Source organism: Oncorhynchus keta, chromosome 36, assembly GCF_023373465.1.
Source record: "Oncorhynchus keta strain PuntledgeMale-10-30-2019 chromosome 36, Oket_V2, whole genome shotgun sequence".
Lineage (NCBI taxonomy): Eukaryota > Metazoa > Chordata > Actinopteri > Salmoniformes > Salmonidae > Oncorhynchus > Oncorhynchus keta.
Window position 1 is genome coordinate 3,439,674 of NC_068456.1, and position 23,403 is coordinate 3,463,076.

The 23,403-nt window shown below is 42.7% G+C and overlaps 2 protein-coding genes and 1 non-coding gene across 5 annotated transcripts in view; all 3 read left to right on the forward strand.

Annotated features, from left to right (window-relative positions):
• LOC118369470 (peroxisome proliferator-activated receptor gamma coactivator-related protein 1-like) overlaps positions 1-12,055 on the forward strand; it is a 43,288-nt gene extending 31,233 nt beyond the window's left edge. The window contains exons 9-14 of the mRNA XM_035753869.2: positions 45-747; positions 1,066-1,269; positions 9,872-9,950; positions 10,160-10,281; positions 10,849-11,000; positions 11,172-12,055. Of these exons, the coding sequence (XP_035609762.1) occupies positions 45-747; positions 1,066-1,269; positions 9,872-9,950; positions 10,160-10,281; positions 10,849-11,000; positions 11,172-11,272 (1,361 nt within the window). The 3' untranslated portion in view covers positions 11,273-12,055. The remainder of the gene's footprint in view (positions 1-44; positions 748-1,065; positions 1,270-9,871; positions 9,951-10,159; positions 10,282-10,848; positions 11,001-11,171) is intronic.
• Positions 10,509-10,650, forward strand: LOC118369941 (small nucleolar RNA SNORA50). The gene has a single exon (XR_004822719.1). It is a non-coding gene; the product is annotated as a small nucleolar RNA SNORA50 (small nucleolar RNA).
• Positions 12,056-20,505: 8,450 nt separating the features above from the next.
• LOC118369471 (protein O-GlcNAcase-like) overlaps positions 20,506-23,403 on the forward strand; it is a 33,953-nt gene continuing 31,055 nt past the window's right edge. The window contains exons 1-4 of one of the 3 annotated variants that reach the window (XM_035753872.2): positions 20,506-20,521; positions 21,604-21,800; positions 22,794-22,845; positions 23,044-23,141. In XM_035753872.2, the coding sequence (XP_035609765.1) occupies positions 21,629-21,800; positions 22,794-22,845; positions 23,044-23,141 (322 nt within the window). In that variant the 5' untranslated portion in view covers positions 20,506-20,521; positions 21,604-21,628. Of the gene's footprint in view, positions 20,522-21,093; positions 21,248-21,603; positions 21,801-22,793; positions 22,846-23,043; positions 23,142-23,403 lie in introns of those variants that run through there. The other 2 variants (XM_035753871.2, XM_035753875.2) reach the window with 2 other exon arrangements.

Consider the following 23,403-nt stretch of genomic DNA (forward strand, 5'->3'; position numbering starts at 1 on the left):
GATTTAACAGTAGTGGGCTACTCCCTGTCCCTGTCTCCTTCTAGGTCTGACCCCTCCAGCTACTCCTCCTCACCAGATGTGGAAGCCCTTGGTCCCTGTGGCACTCCTTGGGAGAAACCGAGTGGCTGAGACTCTCAAACCATCGCCCTCCAAGGCCATCCAGATCAACGCGAGGCCCCTGCCCGCCAACAAGCTCCGAAGCAAGCCTCCCAGCCCCCCTATAACTCCCACCAACACGGTGGCTCTCACCCTGGCTTTCTCAGACCACGACTACTGCCTCCCTCAGAAGGAGCCTGTGGCTATTGCTGAAGAGCCAGGCAAGCACTGGAATGTCAAACAGCAAGCAGCCATCACCATCGAGCCGCTTGGCAGCACCACTACCAGGGCACCCCAGAGGATCCCTGTCCCCTCCCTCCAGACCCTCATTCCTGCTCTGTGTACGAAGACCCAGCAGGCTCCCCTACCCCTGGATGTAAGGACTGATAGGACTAGCTCTGTGCTGGGTACCCCTGAAGCTTCTCCCACCAGGCAGGAGCAACAGGTTGGTCCCCTGGAGATGAGTCCCAAGAAAGGGAGATCCTACCGGGACCACAACATTACCTGCTCCCCTAGCCCCAGGGAAGAAAAGGGAGGACGCGAGAGGAAAAGGAGAATCCACCATTCCTCCAGCCCTTGTTCTACTGACTCGGAGTCTGACTTTCACTCCTCCTCCTCTCAGTCTAGATCTTGCTCTCCACCCAGGAAGAGGTGAGATGCTCATCCACTCTTTGTTTCTGTCTTAAAATCTATTTGTCCCCTCTCACGAGGCAAGGCAGTGTCCTCTAATGGCACTGAGTCTTAAATCTGACGGGATGAGAATGTCCTTATTCATCTCTGGTCAGTGAGGGGGGGTTCATGCTATGGGCACAGATGTCAGTTTTGAAAACTGAGTTCTCAATCTGTCCTCCCCCATCTGATACTAATGTAGCACTCAAAAAGGTGATGTCATTGGTTTACATGTGACTAATGGCGATATCTAGTCCATCCTAATCTGACATCACTGACAGATTCCCCCCTCTCCTCCAGGTACAGGCCTCGTCACTCTAAGAGCAGCTCCAGTTCCTCGTCTTGCTCCTCTCGTTCCTCCTCTCGTTCCTCCTCTCCTTCCGTGTCCCGTTCTCCTCCCAGGCGGCGGTATTCCTACTCCTCTTCCCGATCTGGATCCTGGAGTAGGTCCCGTTCCCGCTCTCCCCACAGACGGGCATGGCGCAGAGGCAGTAGTCCACGCAGGTAATTAAAGCACTTTCCTTGTAAATAGCCATGGGGTAAAAAAAACACAAATCTGGAAATGAACCGCATGTGGTCTGTGTACATTGCCTTCAGAAATGATTCACCCCTCGATCATTTCCACATTTTGTTGCTACAGCCTGAATTTAACATGTCATTGGCCTACAGACAATACCACATGTCAGAATTTTGTTTAGAGAAATTATTTAATAATGAAAAGCATAAATGTCTTGATTATTCAACTCTGTTATGGCAAGAGTAAATATTTGCTTTCACATAAGTTGCATGGACTAATTCTGTGTTTAATAGGATTTAAGAATGAGTAGCTGTATTGCTGTTCTTGACTTGACTTCTGGCCTGCAGTTGCTGTCTCTGTCTGATACACCCGATTGGATTGTTTTTCAAAGCTTTGCAATAGTGATGTGCTATTAGTGGCAGCGCACGGTGATGTCCGTGCAGAATTTCGCCACACTCCTCCCCCATGAAGAAACAGTGTAGAAACAGAGGATGCAGGTTCATGTTCCTGCTACACCAGGGAAGTCCTCAGTTATCCAAGAAGAGTTCCTGTGGACCAGGATGAAAAAACACAGCCATTTTTCCTGCCAAAGATAGTCACAAAAAGCAGAAATATAGATAACATTAATCACTAACCTTTGATCTTCATCAAATGACACTCATAGGACATCATGTTTTGTTCGATAAAGTGCATATTTATATCCAAAAATCTGTTTACATTGGTGCCTTACGTGCAGTAATGTTTTGATTCCAAAACATCTGGTGATTTTAGCAGAAATACTCATAATAAATATTGAAAAATGCTAGTGTTATTCACAGAATTAAAGAGACTTCTCCTTAATGCAACCGCTGTGTCAGATTTCAAACAAACTTTACGGAAAAAGCATAATCTGAGAACTGTGCTCAGAATGCAAAACAGCCAGAGGAAAAGCCACCATTTTGGAATCAACAAAGTTAGAAACAACACAGTAAATATTCACTTACATTTGATGATTATCAGAAGGCACTCCCAGGAATCCCAGTTCGACAAATTACTTTGTTCCATAAAGTTCCATCATTTATGTCCAAATAGCCACTTGTTGTTAGCGTGTTCAGCCCAGTAATCAATCTTCATGAGGCGCAGGCACAAACTCGATGTTCCGTTACCGTTCTTTAGAAACATGTCATACGATGTATGGAATCAATCGTTAGGATGTTTTTAACAAAAAACATCAATGTTCTAACCGGAGAATTCCTGTCTTCAGAAAAAGCACGGGAACGTGAGAACTCTGTCGGGAGCGCGCGTCATGAGACCGAGGCACTATGCCAGACCACTGACTCAAAGGGGTCCCATGAGCCCCTCCTTTATAGTAGAATCTTCAACTTTCAAGACAGTTGACATCTAGTGGAAGTGCAACCTCATCCATATCTCAATGTGTACTCGGTAGGCAAAGCTTTGAAAAACTACAAACTTCAGATGTCTCACTTCCTGGTTGGATTTCTCAGGTTTTCTATTGCCATAAGAGTTCTGTTTTACTCAGACATCATTCAAACAGTTTTAGAAACTTCAGTGTTTGCTATCCAAAACTACTAATTATATGTATATATTAGCATCTGGGACAGAGTAGGAGGCAGTTCACTCTGGGCACGCAATTCATCTAAAAGTAAAATGCTGCCCCTATCCCAAAAAGGTTATTAACTGCGGACCTCGGTCAGATTTTGGTCTGGAATCCTGACTCTGGTAAAGACCTCCCTTCACAGAATTGGAGCAATGGCAGATGCAATGGCTTTGTGGGGGGGAAACAACACCACACAGTGTGTAGATGTCTACTACCACCAATAAACATTCATTCTGGGTCCCCTGGCTGGGAGGAAAAGGTCCCATGAGGTCAATTCCCAGCATTTCATTGGATGGTTCACCTCAGTCTGCTGCCAGGAATGTGAAACTGCGGACTTCACACTGCTATACAAACTTATTGGTATCAACCCACGTGCCTGGCCAGTAAGCCGCCTCCTGTAGTTTTCCGTAGGTCTTATTAAAAGCCAAGATGGCTACTCATTTGGGTTGGCATGATACGCTTGGATATCTGTTCAGTCAATGTAGAGGGGATGACGACACGCTAATGGGTGCCCTGCTTTTCCTCTCCCCTAGGAGTTTTTCGTTATAATTCAGGATAAAGTATTGAACTTCATTGAAGCGAGACAGTCTTCGTTATACAGGCCTCTTGTGGATCGCCGTGATGGTGGCATCATTCTGCTGTGCTCTCTACACACATCACCCAGACACTTAGCGCAATTTCACTCCCTTAAGGTGGTTGAGTGTTTCTGCTGCCTTTTGAAAAGTCAGTCACAAATGCGTGGTGCCATACCCAGGAAGTGCTGAAAAGTCTTGAAGGATCTGGGTATTGGGAACTCCTGCATTGCTGCAACTTTGGCTGGATTACATGGATACCCTCAGCATTAATCACATGACCAAGGAACTTGAGTTCTGGCAAGCAGAAATAACATTTGTCTGTCGAAGACGGACTGTCTTGCAGATGGTCAGTGACAGGAGTAGATTATGATTCCATCTAGATACCCAAGACTTTCCTCTCAGATCCCCCAGAACTTACTTACTCAATTTATTGTCCCCATGGGGAAATTTTGTTGCAGTGTCATGTACACACTTAGTGGCGTATAAACAGTCCATCGGCCTTTAGAAGGTGGCTGTAGCGTTCTTCAAACCAAAAGGCATAATTTTGAAGGAGGGGTGACAAAGGCAGTCTTGCCCTGACTGGCATTGCCAACTGCCAATATCCGCTGTTCAGATCCAGGTAATTGAAGATTGCTGCTCCTACCAGAGATTCCAGTATGTCGTTAATGCTCGGTAGATGGTAGGTATCTCCTTATGGCATTCGGGTTCCTGTCTACACAGAATCGATATACACAGAATCGATATACACTATCTTTCTTTGGAATCAGGACAACCGACGAAGCCCATCCATAAAAAGGTTCCACAACTCAATTATCCAACTTGCTTTCTGAGATTTGCCAGATTGGCAAGGGCTAGCCTGTAGGGACGCTGCTTTATGGACTTCATGCTGGGTATTGATTTTGTTTGGAGACCATGTCTGGGTGTAAGAGCACAGGCCTCACTGTTCCCCTCCAACATCTGGGAGAGCTGACCGCTCTCGTTATCTGACAGACATGCTTGTTTGATGTAGAAATCGGCATTAAGTTTGCTTTAGCTCTCGGATAAGAGGGGTACGGCTGTAAACTGGGTGATAGCCTGGTTCTCTTGCTTCACTGGTAGAACTTGTTTTTGTCTGTCTTGACCTAGCCAGTACTCTGGATAAGGTAGCAGGCTCCAGCCTGAAATGGATGAGGCCAGGAGTGGTCAGAGCGCAGCTGATATGAAGGTTTGGACATCGAGATGGTCAGTCCACTGAAGTCCAGGCCAAGGACTACAGCAAATGCAATGCTCGTATCTGCAAGAATAGCCACAGGAAGGTTACTATCATGCAGCTTTATTTTCATATAAATCCAGCCTGAGGGAGTGGTAGGTTCTCCATTGGCCAAGTACAATGGTCCTTCCTCCAAGGTTTGAAGCTCCTCATGGGGTAATGCCATATTTTGCTACAGGGACCTCGTGCATCAAGGTGTAAGTTGTATTGTGTCGATTATGGCCTTCCCTCTCCAGTTCCTAACAGTCAGAGTAACCAATAGTTGCGAAATAGAAGATAGACAGCTAGTTGTGCTGTCAAAAGGCTTCATGGTGGACATTGAGGCTGACCCAATTGTCTTCAACCCTTTCTGACATTTAAAATTCTGATGCTGGCCATAGAGGGGGCAAGGACCTGGAGGGTGTGTGACTTTACACCTCCAGCATGTCACTGGACTTTTGTCTTGGATCGTGGGCATGTACGGCTGAGACTGGTTAGCCCCAGGAGTTGTTTGCATACCGCCATGAGGGAACAGGATTTTGAGTTTGAGACGGGCTGGAAGCACCAAGATGCACCAGCTCATGCGCATTATGCGCATGTTCCCAACGTTGACTGGCAAGGCGCGGAACCATGTTCTTAAGAATGAGTTTGACCATCTCCTGCTCAGTAATGTCAGCCTTCCATCTCCTGACTAGAACTCGATAGGTTTTGGCAACGTCCCATATATAGTCTCTGCTTCACCCTGATCTCTGAATCCATTCCACCAGTTCATCCTCCTAGTCCTCTGACAATAGTTTTGAAACTCCTTCCAGGTTGACACGTTCATGGGCTATCTCCCACCAGTCTCTTGCTCCATGGAGAACACTGCGGAGGGTGGCAAGAACCTTTAAGTCAGTTAAGGTGGCCGGATATAAAGTATCATTACACTTAGGAAAAACAGCAGCTCAACATCGTCTGGGCTGCCAAAAGGGGGGTGGGGAGTCTGTTTGATGGGGGAGCTCTAACTGGCAGGGGGTCTTGGGAAAACAGGAGTTCTGTTTAACAGTATCTTCATAGAGTTATTTGTACTGATACCTGTTCATATTCCCTATTTATTTAACCAGGAAGGGCTCATTGAAATCTCTTTTTCAAGAGCGTTCTGGCCAAGTAATTACACAATTAGACAACATGAAAAACTACAGGTAATCTAATAAAAACCATAGAATTCACAAGTGTATAACCATCATAAAACAGCTAATTAAAAACATTGACAGGTCATGGAATCGGTCTCAATCCTTCATCAGTGATTTAAAAACACCAATCGGGACAAGTTCTTCCAGTTTTAAAAGTATATTTTGTAAGGTCGTTCCAAGCCGACGGAGCAGAGTACATGAGCCCTTTTACAAAATTCAGTTTGGACATTTGGAACAGGAAGCAGGATAAAATCCTGCGAACGAAGAGTACCCACCACATTTCTGAACAATAAAAATGGCCAAATAAAATGGTAGTAAACCCAGAAATGGCTTTTGTAAATACAATTATACCAGTGACAAGAGAAAGCCAGCCAACCCTGGTATACAAAGTGCAGTAAGGGTTTTGCAGTTTAAAATAAAAAATCTCAATGTGCAGTGGTACTGGGTGTCAATTGATCTCAAACACTGAGCGGAAGCATTCCTATAAAATATCCCAATCTAGTAAAGGCATAAATGTAGCTGATACTCGCCTCCTGGCTTCAAAAGAAAAACGTGCCTTATTCCTAAAATAAAATCCCAACTTCAGCTTCAATTTTGAATGTGGAATATGCAATTTTAAGTTAATTAAAATTCCAAGATATGAGGTTAGTCTCAATCTCATCGCCCTGACAGGCCTTTAATGGCAGAGCCAGCGGCAGAGGATTTGTATAGAAAGGGAAAGAACGGCATTACCTCCTGGTGCAGTTCCCCCTGTTGAAGGTCTGTGGCCTTCTGTGCTTTTCCCACCTCATTAGAGGTCTCCTTTGAGTCTATTCCATAAAAGTCGTAGTTTCATTGGAAGATCTTCATGTCCTCCATAAATCCTAAAGATCGGACCTTTTTGTTAAATTTTCGCTTAAAATGACATACCCAAATCGAAACGGAATGTAGCTCAGGACCTAAAGAAAGGATATGCATATTCTTGATACCATTTGAACGTACACACTTTGAATTTTGGAAATGTGATATTAATGTAGTTGAATATAACACGAGATCTGGTACAAGATGATGCAAAGGGGGATAAAGTGTATTTTATTTTTTTGAAATGCAAGAGGCCAATATGACTTAGGAATCTAGGTGCAAATTAGGTTTGGGAAATAGATGGAAGAAGTGTATGTGCAAAGTTTTAGACTGATGATCCAATGAACCATTTCTGTTCAAAATGTTAATACATCTTCAAATTCATAACTGTGCACTCAAACAATAGCATGGATTTCTCTCACTGTAATAAATACTGTAAATTGCACAGTGCAGTTAGAATTTTTTGGTTACTTACAACTCCATGCTAATCACTTTAGCCTACGTTAGCTCAACCGTCCCATGGGGTGGCACCGATCCTATAGAGGATAACATTTTTCAGGTAGGGACACAAGAGGCTGACTCCTTCCTCTGCTCTGTTTTTGGTCATCATGACTAGATGGAGTGTTGAACTTTCCATTTCCCCTTGAACATCCCGCTTCAGAGAATCTTGCAAATATTTATCTGAATAGGTGAGCCAACCTGCATATCTTATGAGCCTCCACACTTCCACTGGGTTTGCGAATGGCATTGTCGAACTATGGTTGGTGTGTCCATTGTTCCATTGAGCACAGACACCTCTGGTATAGTTGAGCCAAAAGCCTGGGGATAAGGGCGAGTGCTCCAACTCCATTAAACAATTGAGTCCTTACACAATGAAAGAATCCCGGTCATAATTTCCAGTAGGTGTCCACAGAAAGACCGTATGGGGTTCCAACAAAATACACAATTCAGCTTTGTGTGGGGTGGTGTCATGGGTGCTTTTCTCTTCAAGTCTGTTTGGGTGCCAATTCTATAAAAGTATTGTTAGAGGGATGAAGATTTTGTTGGGGTGCTAGGCAGGTATTAACCCTGCCAAAGGGAAGAGTAGGATGGAGTACCACTAGCAGAAGGCTGCCTGCCAGTTAACCTTTCTCTCCACTGGCTAAGGCACACCATATAAAACACATCACAACCAATATCACCTCATACAATAATAATGGCAGAGGAATTTAAGGTTTCATAGAAACAATATACAAAGAACCCAGTCATCAACATTAGAGGATTTTCAATATTCTGTGACTTCCCTGTAGTGTGTTTATAGACAAAACAAAAGGCCTTAATGTCAATCTTCTCTGCCAAATGTAAATAGTGCCCCACAAAATCAATACAGTTCTAACAATAACTTCTCAAGCAAACTCCCGTTACTTTAAAATGTCACACCAAATACGACTGGCCGGCAGCTAATAGTCCAACGACACTGAACATCAAAAGGAGCGAGAAGGACAAAGTCTGCGGTGAAAAGCACTGGAGCGATAGAGGGGTCTTAGTGCAACTTCAGGCCAGAAGTCAACAGCTGATGGTTTGTTTCTCAAAGCTTCGCAACAATGTTGCTACTACTCCATGCGAACATTGACAGGAGCAGTCCAAAAAGATTACAACCATGACCTAGAGTGGTAACACTGGCGATTGACTTGCCTTAAACACTTTACAACTAAGCACGCGGAACATCAACGACATCTGCAGCGTAAACGACATCTGCAGCGTTGGACACTGTCAAGGTTCCACGCCAACAGAGCTATCTTTTATTTCCTCCTGACTGCTGATGTGCTCTTAAAGTGGCAGTGCACAGTGAAGGCTCTGCAGGATTTTGCCACCTCTCTTTACCCCACACATACAACTCTGTTAGGTCCCTCAGGTCAGCAGTGATTTCCAACCACAAAGACCAGGGAGGTTTTCCAATGCCTCGCAAAGGGCACCTGTTGGTAGGTGGGTAAAAAAAAAAATGGCTTCGGATGGTGTATCAATACACCCAGTCGCTACAAATTATAAACGGAATATAGCTAAGCACAGGCAAAATTCTAGCGGAAAACCTGGTTGTCTGCTTTCCAACAGACACTGAGACGACTTCGCCTTTCAGCAGTACAATAACTTAAAACACAATGTGAAATATACACTGAGTTCTTGAGTGGCATAGTGAGTTTTGACTTAACTACATGAGTGTCTTGCAATGATCAACCAACTTGAATTTTAAAAATGTGCAAATCAAGCGTTGAAACTGTTTCAGGGACAGAACTGAAAACTGACATTTCTAAACTATTTGGGAAACAGAACCATGAACCAAAAGTGATCTATATTCTGGAACAGAACCATTTATTTAAAAAGCATTGGAACCGGTTAATAATGTTATTTTACATTTTCAGGAGTTATTTTCCAGTCTCTCAAATCAAAGAGCAAATGCAAAGCCCCTACTATCACTCAAACTAATTCCAGTGTCTGCCTGCCAGCTGGAAGTCTTTACCAGTGGGTGTGTACATTGTAGGCTACCTGCCCCTCTGACAAAATTAGGGAGTGATGTTAAGGATACTATAGGTTTCATGTTGGATTTATTAACTACAGAAAGGTAAGACGTTAATTCTAGTGCTACTCTGCACACAAGTGTTTTAGCCAGGTAATATTAGTTCTGGTCCAATGCTAAACCAACTCGGAAGTTCAAAGACATTCAAAGTTCCTCTGTAAACGCTGCTTCTCCGTAAGTATAATTCTGTGGGCCTAATTCAGATGCTGCCCTTCAAGGAAAGCTTTTTCACCCTCCATTTCTGAATCTCATGCCCTGCACTGACTGGCAGCACAGTGTCTTTCATTATCATTAAACCATGCTGTTATAGCAAAATACACATTTCTCTATGCAGATTAAATCGTTTACCCGCTCCACAGCAAGCTGCTCTATCCTCACTGATTTGTTTAAATTTGTCTAGCTAAAAACAGTTTTTTGGGGGGTTTGAAACCGGTTCAGAACTTTTATTTTGCTGGTCGGAACAGTGTCTAACAACAAAATGTGACATGTCACGGGGTATGAATACTTTCTGAAGGCACACTGTTCTCCTGACTACTTGGGGTATTGTACTTGGCTTTATGGATACAGATTTTTTAAATTATACAACATTGACCACCTCGCTCTCATTCTGTTTCTTCCTACAGCCCCTCTTTCAGACCAGGCTACCGGCCTGAATCTAGAGAAAACAGCCAGGAGGTGAAGAGGCTCAAAGAAAAAGCGATCGTGAGTACATTTCTATCCAAGTGAAGTTGGCGGTTTGTGCCTTTAAAAAAAATAATTTCCTCCATAAGAGTTCCTTCATTGATACGCGATGACAAATCGGAACGGGACACAGTTTGTCTCTGGGTCAAGTTCTGGGGGGGTGCTTTTAAGCCAATTGTGGCACAGGATAAGAAATGTCATCTGACTGTCATTCTCACTCCCCCTCTCAGGAGGAGCGTAGAGTTGTTTATGTAGGGCGAATCCGGGGGACAATGACACGGAAAGAGCTGAGGGAACGCTTCTCTTTGTATGGAGAGATTGAGGAGTGCACTCTACACTTTAGAGACCATGGGTAAGTACTCTAAAACACAGGTCATGTTTTGTTTCAACAACTAGTAATCCCTCATGTTCAGTAGGCACAATTATCGAAAACATTTAGAAACGAAAAACATTGTCTAGAGAACAAGCTGGTCTTACTGCCTCATCACAGAATATTTTCTTTGGTTTTATGCTTACTGGCCCAGATTTTATCCCAGTGCTAACACCTAGGCTTTACCCTGTCAGTTACATGACCCCCCAGTGCACTGTCTTTGAACCTGGTTGACCCTTTCTGTGGTCTCTCAGGCCAAGCTACAGCTGCTACAGCAACAACCTGGCTTGTTTATAACTGGGGCCTCTTGGCTAAACCACCAGGTGGCTCTTTTAAGAACAACTCACACCTCGGCACACACAGTAGTCATTGGTAGTGTTCATGTCACCAAATGGAAGAAAACCGGCCAGCAGGACTACCTGGACTATAACGTTTATTGTCGTCTCTGCATTTTATTAAAATATGGTCAATTGTGTGCCTTAATGAATCAATACAACCCTTGTTGATTAACACATGTGTTTTAATATTTGCTTTCCATCTCTGTGATAGGGATAACTATGGGTTTGTGACGTACTACGATACAAAGGATGCGTTCACAGCCATCGAGAATGGTGGCAAGCTCCGAAAGCCTGACGAACTCCCCTTTGACCTTTGCTTTGGGGGAAGGAGACAGTTCTGCAAGGCCAGCTACGCTGATCTAGGTAGAACATACTTTTTTGGGGATGGTCAACACTGGTAGAACTTCTCAGTTTAGAGATAAAATGATCATAGATTTATTGTTCTGGCAACTTTCTTGATATGCACCTACATTGATTGCAGTGGCGCAAGGAGAGTTAACAGTGACACTAATGTTCTTTCTCTCTTCCCTCCAGATTCTAACCGCGAGTATGACCCGTCGCCTGCAAAGGGCAAGTTTGATGTACTTGACTTTGACACTTTACTGAAGCAGGCCCAGAAAGGTCTGAAGAGGTAACAGAGGTCAGCCCACTGGGGGCGCCATGCTAAGACTTACCTCAGAGCCGCGGCAGGCTCCTCCCACCTTTAACTCTGCCTTCGCCTTGACCTAGGGGTGGATCGCAACCAATGGTCAAAACGTTAGCCAGCTGACATCGATAAACATACAGATACTCTTTTCTGGTTCATAAAAGCTACAGTTTAAAGCTGCAATCTGGAAAATAACCTTAGATTTTGGGTTATAAGAGTAAGGCATTGTAAGAAGCTTATAGGGCATTTAAGTTACGTTCAAGTCGATGGAATCAGTCATTAATTGAATCAAATACATCCGAATCTGTCATTAATTGAAAATGGCAGGAAGTCTAGCTTTTTATGTGGATTGTTTTAAGTGTTAAATCATTTCTGCCATGTTTGTTTCAAGCTCGTCTTTATGAACTCTGAAATGTTATTTCTGAATCATTTGAAGTGACAGCTGGCTAACGTGTTGTCCTGCATTGACAGAGCTACCGGTCTTTATTTAGGTAGGTTTTCTTTGTGTGATTTTGTTTCTGCAAGCTTACACCTTCTATTGAAGTGAAGATTTGTATGAAAAGATTAAAAGCAAAAAAAATAAATGAAAAACTTTTTAACAGGAAAGAATTTATTTAAATGTGTAATCAGATTTTCCACAATATATGGGGGGGAAAAATATGTTTTAGAAATGGGGATACTAAAGTGAATATTCCCTGATATTTGGTAGATGGTGGAACGACATTGCTGAAATGTACCGCAAACCTAAATAAACCAAACTTTTTAAACTGGTTGACATTTTGATTTTTGTCTAGAGCATATCACTGACTTACCTAAGTCAATATTGGTTTTGAACATGGCTCCAGTCTGTGTTGCTTTTCATTCATTCTTCACAGACCGATTTCAGAGCTGGGAAACCAGAGGACTCTATTGGTTTTGCTCACCTGTCTTACCCTCATTTTGTGAAACTAATGTGCTTGTATTTAATGACTTCTCCACTTGCCTGTCATCAGGAGAATGAGTGTAAAGTGATAATACATTTAAATGAGTTGTAAGACATTTTACAGATTAGGATGAGAAGCATATTATTTTGAAGTGTGCATGCGTTTCTCAGAAAAGGGCTGATTTTAAAAGGGGGTGTGAAGAATCTTCTAGATTTTGTTCATTAACGCCTAAATGAAACTGCCTCTGAGTTGGCCAGGAGGCTAAATCAGAAAAACCTTAGCCTCTACCAAATAAAACTATGGCGAAGCCACAAAAGTACTTCTGTGCAAGGGTGTTCATTTACATAGTACCATTTCTCTTTTGGAATCACTAACTCAAAGTATACATGAGGACAGCTAAACAGTGCTGCCCCATCAACAGCGCAATCAAAAAGCCGTCCCCATACCAAATATCAGCTTCCATTTTCCACTTAGCTAAACATGAATTCTTAATTGAACCTTTTTTCAATCGGTATGTAACACATTTACAGAATCCCATCACTACAGACATGGTCTCTTTTACAATATACCTATTCACATTAACGTGCCATTCGGGACAGGCAATACAAAGCCAGCCCAATTGCCGTAGCTTGGGTCTTTATTCCAGCAGGGTAGCCTAGTGGTTAGAGCGTTGGACTAGTAACCGGAAGGTTGCAAGTTCAAATCCCCGAGCTGACAAGGTACAAATCTGTCGTTCTGCCCCCGAACAGGCAGTTAACCCACTGTAGGCAGTCATTGAAAATAAGAATTTGTTCTTAACTGACTTGCCTATTAAAATAAAATACCCAGAACCTAACAGACTGGAACAGAAACGGAGCGCTCATCCAGAACATTAAGTGCAATGTCAAATTGAACATGAAAGCTTGTCTGTGTATTCCTTTATACCATACCAAACTTACTGAAGGGAGGTAATGTATGAACTGAGATCGTTGTGTCGACCCACATTGCTAACATAGCAGGGAGGGGTAGATGAGTGTGTTAGCTTACCAAATGGTGCCATTGACAGACTTCTCTATCACATTTACCTTCCTCTCCCTAAGCAACCAGGTTTCGAAAGCCCGGATAGGCAGCCTGCTGTGACATTTCCTTTGCCTGCTTTGTGACGGACACAGAACCGGAAGGGCTGGAGCTCCAGATACCACCTGGTCACGCAAGCATGCCTGTCCTTCATGGTCTGGATCCACGTCAGGGGTCTGTGTGCAGGTCAAATTCTCTTGTGCCCACTCCGGTAGTACCGGAGGCTATCTTGTGCCCACTTTATAGCCAGGCACTCAGTCTCAATGGGCGAATACTTGGTTTCTCTGGTTAAGAACTTCTGACTCTGGTACAGCAGTGAAGCTCTTCTCCTGGCTCCCCTTTTTGTGCATTAAGGTACTGCAGTGCCAGCTAAACCCGCCATAAGCCCATTAACTCACCCGATGGCAGGTCTCTGGGGAGATGTCAAACTTCACCAGCAGCTCTTCCTTCAGGTCCTTGTTGACGTTGGACAGCCCCTCATCCATTGCTGTGTAAACCAAGGCCTGTGAGCAATGGGACTAGCCTGCAGGCCCACTACCTCTGGCCATCGCCACATCTTGGCCATTCGCTCAAACCTCAGCAGACAGTTTAATTTCCTCCCCCTGCTGGTATGAAGGCATCTTCTGCTCCTTCCTCGGGAATGGTGGAGGGTGGACGTTAACACTGCTGGACTGGTCTCTTGGTGCTGGGGCTGGCCTCATCACTGCTTGGGGATCCTCCGTCGTCCTGGTGTTGGCAGCTCGAGCAGTTCTGTTTGGCTCCTTGGTCGGGCTCCTAGTTTGTCATAATTTACCTCTTCACCGGACGATACCATGGTATTCCACCCCGTTTCTATTTTTAGGTACCTTTTCTTAAAGTTGTTGCTGCTGCTGAGAACGCAACCCTGTATGTGGCCCTTTACATCTCTTTTTGGAATTCACTGATTTGTGGTGCGCCATCCCACCGCTGCCACTATGTCCTTTTGTGGGGGAAAACATATTCTGATTGGCTGGCTAATGGCTGCACCCTTGCCCAGTTGTGAAATCCATAGATTAAGGCCTAATTTATTTATTTCAATTGACTGATTTTCTTATATGAACTGTAACTCTGTAAAATTGTTGAAATTGTTGCATGTTGCATTTTAGATTTTTGTTCAGTATAGTAATGCTACAGACTCCAAGAAAGGTTAAAATCTCACCTTTCTGGTAAAGGAAAAAAGGTGCAAGCTGAAGTACACAGTATAAATATGCAAAAAAATATTTCCTATTCAACAAGTATGAATAAGGCTTGAAATTACATTTTTTTCTAAATGTATAAAATGACAAAGATTTCACCTTAACTGTAAAATACATTTGTATATTTGGTGTTGGAAAAAAATTGCATGTTTTCTAAAGGAATCTCCTGATCAAAACATCTGCCCCCTTCGCTGTGAAGATGCTTGGAATGCTGCCATTTTGCAAGCTCCGACCCAACTTTGCTTAGCAAGAAAGGCACTTCACTGTACCTATGCATGTGACATTAAAACTTGAACATCTCACAGAGCTCTAGCCCTGAACTCATTAGGAACACGCCTTTCATCTCATATTAATCTGGTCTGTCTATGACAAAGTGTTTGTTTAAAATCCAGGAATTATATTTGATTACTGGCTATAAATCGATCTCAGAATGTGTTACAGGAACAAAACTTCTCTCCTGCTGCGTTACGATGTAAGGATTCCAGGCATATGCGTTGTCAGTGGCTGTGATGTCGGATTCAGCCAGGAGTTGATGGACAGTCGGAAGAGCGGTAGGAAGGATATCCCAGCTTCAAGTGGTGTCAGACATCTTGCTTCACACAGGCAGAAGACAAATACTTCAGTTTCCTTGTGAATCAGGGCTGCCGCTCAATGCAAGCCATTTTGATCTACGGTGTCAACAGATCGATGTTCAAGCAAAAACCTAGGTTGGAACCGGTACCAGAACCACACAGGTCCCCGAAACAGGGGACTTTACATCAAAGATGTTAAGAAATGCTTGCGGCCGTGACTGAATTCAAACATGAGTTTGCTTCAGAGTGTGGTTTGATGTGGGTGTCGTATGTTTGCAGGTGGGAAAAGTTAGCCAAATTATTTTGACGATTCGCTTTAGCCTGCTGGTGTCCAACTGTGGCAAAGTTTGTTTGACTTTGGATAGCCTATCTCCGGGGCTAGTTAGGGATTGTCAATAAATTTCACAATCTAAGTAATAAAAAATATTGTCTGTTGCACACCTTTTAGTTCTCATTGAATGCTTTTCAATATGTTTATATACATTTCTACAATTTATTGTTGGTTTGAGCTTTTACAGTCAATGAAATGTGGAGCTACTGGAATTTTAACATTATCCCAAGGACATTGTGCAATTTATAGATGGCCCCAAACTACCCCATACGGATATCCAGAGTAAACCCAAATTGACCACGGGCATTAGAGATTGGGTCACATGCAGCTGCACTCCAAATTGATGATTAGACTACTTGTGTGCTGCCAGCTGTGGGCAGGAGGGGGAAAAGACACTAATTTACATTGTGATGCTGTCACGACCACCAGTCTCACAAAACTCAGTTTTGGACAAGACTGACTTTATGAGAAAAATGATCCTATTTACACTTTGTACTCAATTTTGCCAGTAGAATAAATGTTTGACTCAAATCGATGACACATTTTCTAAATCAAATCAAATGTATTTATATAGCCCTTCGTACATCAGCTGATATCTCAAAGTGCTGTACAGAAACCCAGCCTAAAACCCCAAACAGCAAGCAATGCAGGTGTAGAACTCCCTAGAAAGGCCAAAACCTAGGAAGAAACCTAGAGAGGAACCAGGCTATGTGGGGTGGCCAGTCCTCTTCTGGCTGTGCCGGGTGGAGATTATAACAGAACATGGCCAAGATGTTAAAATGTTCATAAATGACCAGCATGGTTGAATAATAATAAGGCAGACCAGTTGAAACTGGAGCAGCAGCACGGCCAGGTGGACTGGGGACAGCAAGGTGTCATCATGTCAGGTAGTCCTGGGGCATGGTCCTAGGGCTCAGGTCCTCCGAGAGAGAGAAAGAAAGAGAGAATTAGAGAGAGCATATGTGGGGTGGCCAGTCCTCTTCTGGCTGTGCAGGGTGGAGATTATAACAGAACATGGCCAAGATGTTCAAATGAGAAGTTGTTTTTTAGGAGCAGTTGCTCTTTAAAACATTTCCATGCTAGCTGCTGAGAGGATATTCTCGTGCGTCCTCTGCTGAAGTAGGTTATCGAGGAGGGGAGAATACTCAGAGGGGTTTTCTCTTTTGGGCAAAAGTCTGTCCTCCCCTCCGTGACCCAGAAGCCAATAAGTGGTTGAATGGTCAAGGAGGGGGGACACTTTTCACTCCGCTTCGATTATAAGTGATTTTCATAACCTACTATGTTAATTATTCTAACCTGTTCCGTAAATTCTCCTAACTTGCTACACAGTGGCGTGAAAATAGTGTTTCTCGATCGAGGAGTGTGTCAATTCGTTTGTAGGTAAATGGAAGACGGTCCTCCGCTCCTCAATAGTCTACTTTTGGAGAGGAAGCACAAGTGTACCCTACCGCGGAAGAGTTTTGATATCTGCCACACCCCCTTTGAATCAGCTGTTCTATGGTCGGAGTAGAAAAGCATGCACACATTTAAAAGAAAGTATTGCTACTTTTCCTTTGATCTATGACAGGGATTGGCAACTTCAATCCTTGGGGGCCTGATTTGGTGTCCCACTTTTTCCCCAGCTAACACACTTGACTCCAATCAACTAATTGTGATCTTCAGTTTGTATTTGCTAGGGATGGGGAAAAAGTGTGACAGCACTCCGACCCCGAGGACTGGAGTTGCCCATCCCTGATCTATAAATTGTCTTGCACAACTAACTTAGGGTTGGATCAAAATTTACAGAATGGTTACCTGGAGGAAAATGGAGGAGGTTCATGCTTTTTACATTTTAGTCCAGGGAAGGGTCATATAATTTGTAATTGATGACATTTAAATATTTCTGTGTTTTAGAATTAGTTGTTTATTAGGCTATATATCGATGATATTTAGTATAGTTTTATCTAAAAAATTATAACTTTTTTAATGTTTCACTATTTTTATTTTTATGAAATTCACTGAAGAGGATGGTCCTCTATTTCCTCCTCTGAGGAGCCCCCACTGATCGATGTGTGCCCAATGTCGCCCCCCATTACGTGCGCCTATAGCCGATTTAGTGTGGTTCAATCAAATGATCCGTAACCTATATGCTATAGGCTACGAAGTGCATGCTTGGAGAAGAACTGAGCAAAGTTATATATCTAAAAATATATTTATTTAACTAGGCAAGTTAGTTAAGAACAAATTATTCTTTACAATGACGGCCTACCAGGGAACAGTGGGTTAACTGCCTTGTTCAGTGGCAGAACGACAGATTTTTACCTTGTCAGCTCCTTTCGGTTACTGGCCCAAAACTCTAACCGCTAGGCTACCTTGCCACCCCAATAAATGCTGGGATGATGTAAATAAAACTAGGCTACATTACACACTGCAATGAATATTCCAACCCTGAGAGCCTGCTCTGCTCTTGCTGATCCAAAACTGTTTTGTGTGCTGCCTAACTAATGGCTGTGCTGCGAAGGCCTAGTGTCAATTCAGGAAGAGAGTCAAAGGCTTCCGAAAATACTTTTTTATTAGGCCTAGTCCCCAAAAAATCACTATCTTCCACACGGACTAGCCTATAGCCTATGTTCTGTTCAGTTGGAGAAGGAGAGCGCAAAGCTGATAAGGAGGACAAGAGGTCAACAGAGTTATTGACCTCACAATAAGCCAGATTTGAGTAATTTACATTGTGGTGCTGAGAATTGAAGCAGCAGCAGCGGCACAATGATTCGGAAATGGACAACTCATGGTGCTTAAAGTAAGCAAATTCGAGTAGGCATAATTGACTCCAACCATCTTCCTTTTATTAATTAGACTTCACTAACAACAAGATGTCTTTGTTTTGTAGCATATTTCTTCCTATTTAAGAAATAAGAGGTAGGCCTACCTGTTTGCCATGTAATGCTTACAAGATGAATAACAGTTTCTAAAACTGAATAGCTAAGGCTCTGGTCTGTCCACAAAGCGAGGGTAAACAGTAGACATGTTCTCTGTTACCCACTTTGTCTTCATTATTATTTTTGGTTTAGGGGGGGTTTTAGGAAAAAAAATAGATTTTTCATTTCAGAGAGGTCCCATTTTCTCCATGTAACTCTTATTTATTATAAATAACGTTCACCCCCCAGGTTTGGCTACTAATGAATTGACACTAAAGATGGTGGATAAATGACGTTAACCATTTTTTTTAACCTTTATTTAACTAGGCAAGTCAGTTAAGAACAAATGTTTATTTTCTAGGAACTGTCTGTTCAGGGGTAGAACAACAGATTTGTACCTTGTCAGCTGGGGGATTTGAACTTACAACATTTTGGATACTAGTTCAACGCTCTAACCACTAGGCTAGCATGCCGCCTCGAGGCATTGAAAAATGTATGTATGGCTCTCTCATAGACACCAATGCAATAGCAGCTGGGTCTGGTCTGCTAAGTTCATTGACTTTCATTGTACCAGGGGGGGAAAAGCCAGAGGTGTCTCACGTGCTCTTCCGTCTCTGCTGACACACTCGACCACTTATCTGTTCCCGGGCCACGGAGGACAGGACGATAGAAGAATGGAGGAGAGGACGGACATTTGCCCAATTGAGATCAAATCAAATTGTACTTTTCACATGCGCCAAATCCTTACAGTGAAATGCTTACTTACAAGCCCTTAACCAACAATGCAGTTTAAAGAAAATACGTGTTAAATAATAAAAATTGGAGGGCCTGTTGTCCGGACCTCTGGCAGTCTCTATGGGGGTTCAATTCTCGGACCGACTCTCTTCTCTGTATACATCAGTGATGTCGCTCTTGATGCTGGTGATTCTCTGATCTACCTCTACGCAGACGACACCATTCTGTACACTTCTGGCCCTTCTCTGGACACTGTGCTAACTAACCTCCAGACAAGCTTCAATGCTATACAACTCTCCTTCCTTGGCCTCGAATTGCTCTTAAATGCAAGTAAAACTAAATGATCTTCAACCGATCGCTGCCCGCACCTACCCAGCATCACTACTCTGGACGGTTCTGACCTAGAATATTTGGACAACTACAAATACCTAGGTCTCTGGTTAGACTGTAAACGTTCCTTTCCAGACCCACATTAAGCATCTCCAATCCAAAATTAAATCTAGAATCGGCTTCCTATTTCGCAACAAAGCATTCTTCACTCATGCTGCCAAACATACCCTCGTAAAACTGACTATCCTACCGATCCTCGACTTCGGTCATGTAATTTACAAAATAGCCTCCAACACTCTACTCAACAAATTGGATGCAGTCTATCACAGTGCCATGCATTTTGTCACCAAAGCCCCACATTACTACCCACCACTGCGACCTGTATGCGCTCGTTGGCTTGCCCTCGCTTCATACTCGTCGCCAATGACGGGAATGAACTGCAAAAATCGCCGAAGCCTCTTATCTCCCTCACTAACTTCAAGCACCAGCACATAGATCATTGCACCTGTACATAGCTCATCCAACTACCTCATCCCCATACTGTATTTATTTATTTAGCTCCTTTGCACCCCAGTATCTCTACTTGCACATTCATCTTCTGCACATCTATCACTCCAGTGTTTAATTGCTATATCGTAATGACCTCGCCACTATGGCCTATTTTATTGCCTTTTACCTCATTGCACACACCGTATATATACTTTTTTCCCACTGTATTATTGACTGTATGTTTGTTTATTCCATTAATACTCTGTGTTGTTGTATGTGTTGAACTGCTTTGCTTTATCTTGGCCAGGTCGCAGTTGTAAATTAGAACTTGTTATCAACTAGCCTACCTGGTTAAATAAAGGTGAGATAAAAAAAAACATTTGAACTATTAACAAGGCGGGCAGGTCTCCATTGCCAACATTAGCAAAGCAGGCATTGTGACGTCGAACAGTAACCTGGGATTCGAACGTTCGGAAGGTGAGTTGGTCCTACGGTGCTCAATAGAACTAAGAGGAGCTGGCAGGGTGAAACACGCCTTCAAGACTATGGCAGGCAGCTGGGACATATGGTGCTATTATGAAACTGGGCTCCACGGCGGATGCAGTGAACTCGTTTTTATCAGAACAAAAACATTGTTAAAAATGTCATATGTCTAGCCTACCACAGGTACATTCAGATCGACGTCTTAGAGGTTGGTGTTCAAAACATTGTTTGTTGTAAAAACTGCCTCCAATTATTGTGACAGCCTCGTACTGAACATATAATGCTTGTTATGTTGATCGATTTGAGTATTTCCTGCGGTTCTGTCAGTCAAACTATTACGCTCTCAACTAAAAGTATCACAACTCGCCTCCCGCCACTAGCATGCGCTAGCGTCGCGCGAATGTTTCCGGAAATATAAACACATTTATTTTCTTTCTTTATTATTTTTTTTAACAACAAATCAATACAGAAAGTACATGAGGTAACACAACTATATATATATTTATATACAATGGACAATTGAGCTAGGGGGTAAAATATCACATTACAATTACACAAGGACCTTAAGGGACATACATGCACTTATAATTCTAACAGCTATTTTGTTCGGAAAGTATTTAATTTTCTTAAAATACAGTTCAATTTATTTTTGTAGAATAAGACAATGTGTGTTTTTTGTTGTTGTAAATTTAAATGTGTGTATATCAAATTTGGCCAAAAGAATAGAAACACAAATGGCATGAAACTCGCCGCGATCCACTGATGTTCCAGGGCGAATAGTGTTTTGCCACTGTCTGGTGGCGACTAGTTTGATCCAGTCTCCTGAACATGCGCAGTCGGTGTAAACAGGAAGAATCTGCGGAAACTAGGGCTAATCCAAAAAGACTAGTCGAGATATTCACAGGAACAAATATATACTTTATTAATCGTAAATGTATGTTTTTTGTTGCGCACAAGTATGTCAACAAATATGCAATATGACATAATATTATTCTAAATTAAGGATTTTTTGCACAGCGGAAGGCAGAATTGCTAGCAACGTTAGCCAACGAGCAAGCTAGCGCTACCTATTCATATTTTGACAGATTGGTAACTGAAGCTAGCTAACATCTAGCTGTCGTTTCGTTTTACTAGAAACTTGTTTGCGTGAATCTAATTTGAACAGACAAGCCGAGCAATATTTGTTGTGTTCTGCGGCCTGTGAGCATATCCTCCAATTCCTCGCTATCACCGGAGTTTCAGATCTTGTTCAAACATATATTTTTCTCTCTCAACCCTGTCTGGTGCCAGCTACGAGAACAGACCGTCTGTAGAAATGGTTCAGAAAGACACGCCGGTGGTGGATACGTCTCATGTGGAGACTGAAACGAGCCCATGTTCGGGGCCATCTAAGGCTGGTTCCGAAGCATCTGGCCTCGTGGAAGAACCTATAAACATAGAGGTGGAGCTGTCGGGCCGCAGGAAATTCATCAGTGGAGTCGTGGAGGGTGAGCAGAACATATAACGTTCTTGATAAATTACGTTGTTTTGTTATAGTTACTGTCATTGATGCATACAGGATTTGCGGACTAGTCAGATGAGAGTGGCAGACTCATTTGCCAGCTAACCATTACTTTTACAGCTGAGTTTGATACGTTTTAGAGAATAATTGTGATTATTCAGGACAACGTGTCATTAACTCTGTATTGTACAATTAACAATTGTTCAATTTCGATGACCCATCTATATGAATTATGGATGTCGTTATGTTTAAACCGATCAGCATAGCTGAATTTTATGTGGGGCAGAAATGAGCGTTTGAATCAGGAAAGACTCCTCTCACAAGCATGTCAATTGCACACTCCCATAAAACCTGAGACGTCTGTGGCATTGTGTTGTGACAAAACAGCACACTTTAGCGTGGCCTTTTGTTGTCCCCACCTGTGTAGTGATCATGCTGTTTAAATCAGCTTCTTCATATGCCACACCTTTCTGGTTGATGGATTATCTTGGCAAAGGATAAATGCTCACGTACAGGGATGTCTCAAATTTTTTGAACAAATTTGTTTACATTTTTTGTGCATATATTTCTGGGATTTTTATTTTCAGCACATAAAACATGGGACCAACACTTTACAGGTTGCATTTATATTTGTGTTGAGTATATAATTGTAAACTTTTCAAAGTGCCGGTAGTTACTTCAGATTTCTATCACCTGAATCATGTGCACTAGATACAAATACATGCATACTTGCTGAGCTCGTGCACGTGTTTACATGGTTCTGAGCATGCTTCCGGTGAACGCATTACCAGCGCTTTGAAAAGTTGATGTAATAATACTTTCCTGTGGATATATTGTCTCACATTGCTACCGCCATGGCAAACGCGTGGCAGCTGGACGTACAAAGCCAGGGTAATAGATGGGGGGGGGTGGATGTCTGCAGACCTGAAATGTTTGCTATGTGTGTTAAAACTGACTGTTTGACTTTTGTTTTCAACAGGCTTCTACGGCCGGCCATGGACAATGGAACAAAGGAAAGAGCTGTTCAGGAGGTAATATAATGTCTGTGTACAGCAGGCTGGCGTATGGTGTTTACTAGTGCTCTATCATAATGGAATAGGTGATGTACGGTCATTTTTAACGTCATTGGAAATGTTTTCAATGAACGTTGTCAATATGTTCTGTGATAAACAAAGCAAACCGTGTCACACAAAGCCTGTGTTAATCACAATATGTGTTGTGTTCCCCAGACAGCAGAAATGGGGCTTGAACACATACCTCTACGCTCCTAAAGATGACTACAAGCACAGGATGTTCTGGAGAGAGATGTACTCAGTCGAAGAAGCAGGTGAGCTTGTCTCATCATGGACATGGGTTGAAATGATTCCTGTCACATATACCTACATATAAAAGTACACAGGTGTTGCTGTTTGTGCTTGTTGCACTAGATTTCTTTTCGAATGAATGAGCTTACTCTGAAATGCATCAGCATTAAAGGGAATGTTGCATAGTATATTTTCACAAATCTAGCAACTTAGATTGATATCCCATCAAAACAGTCTTTACGCAAAAGTGTATTTTAACAATAATAATACACTTCTATTTTTGAA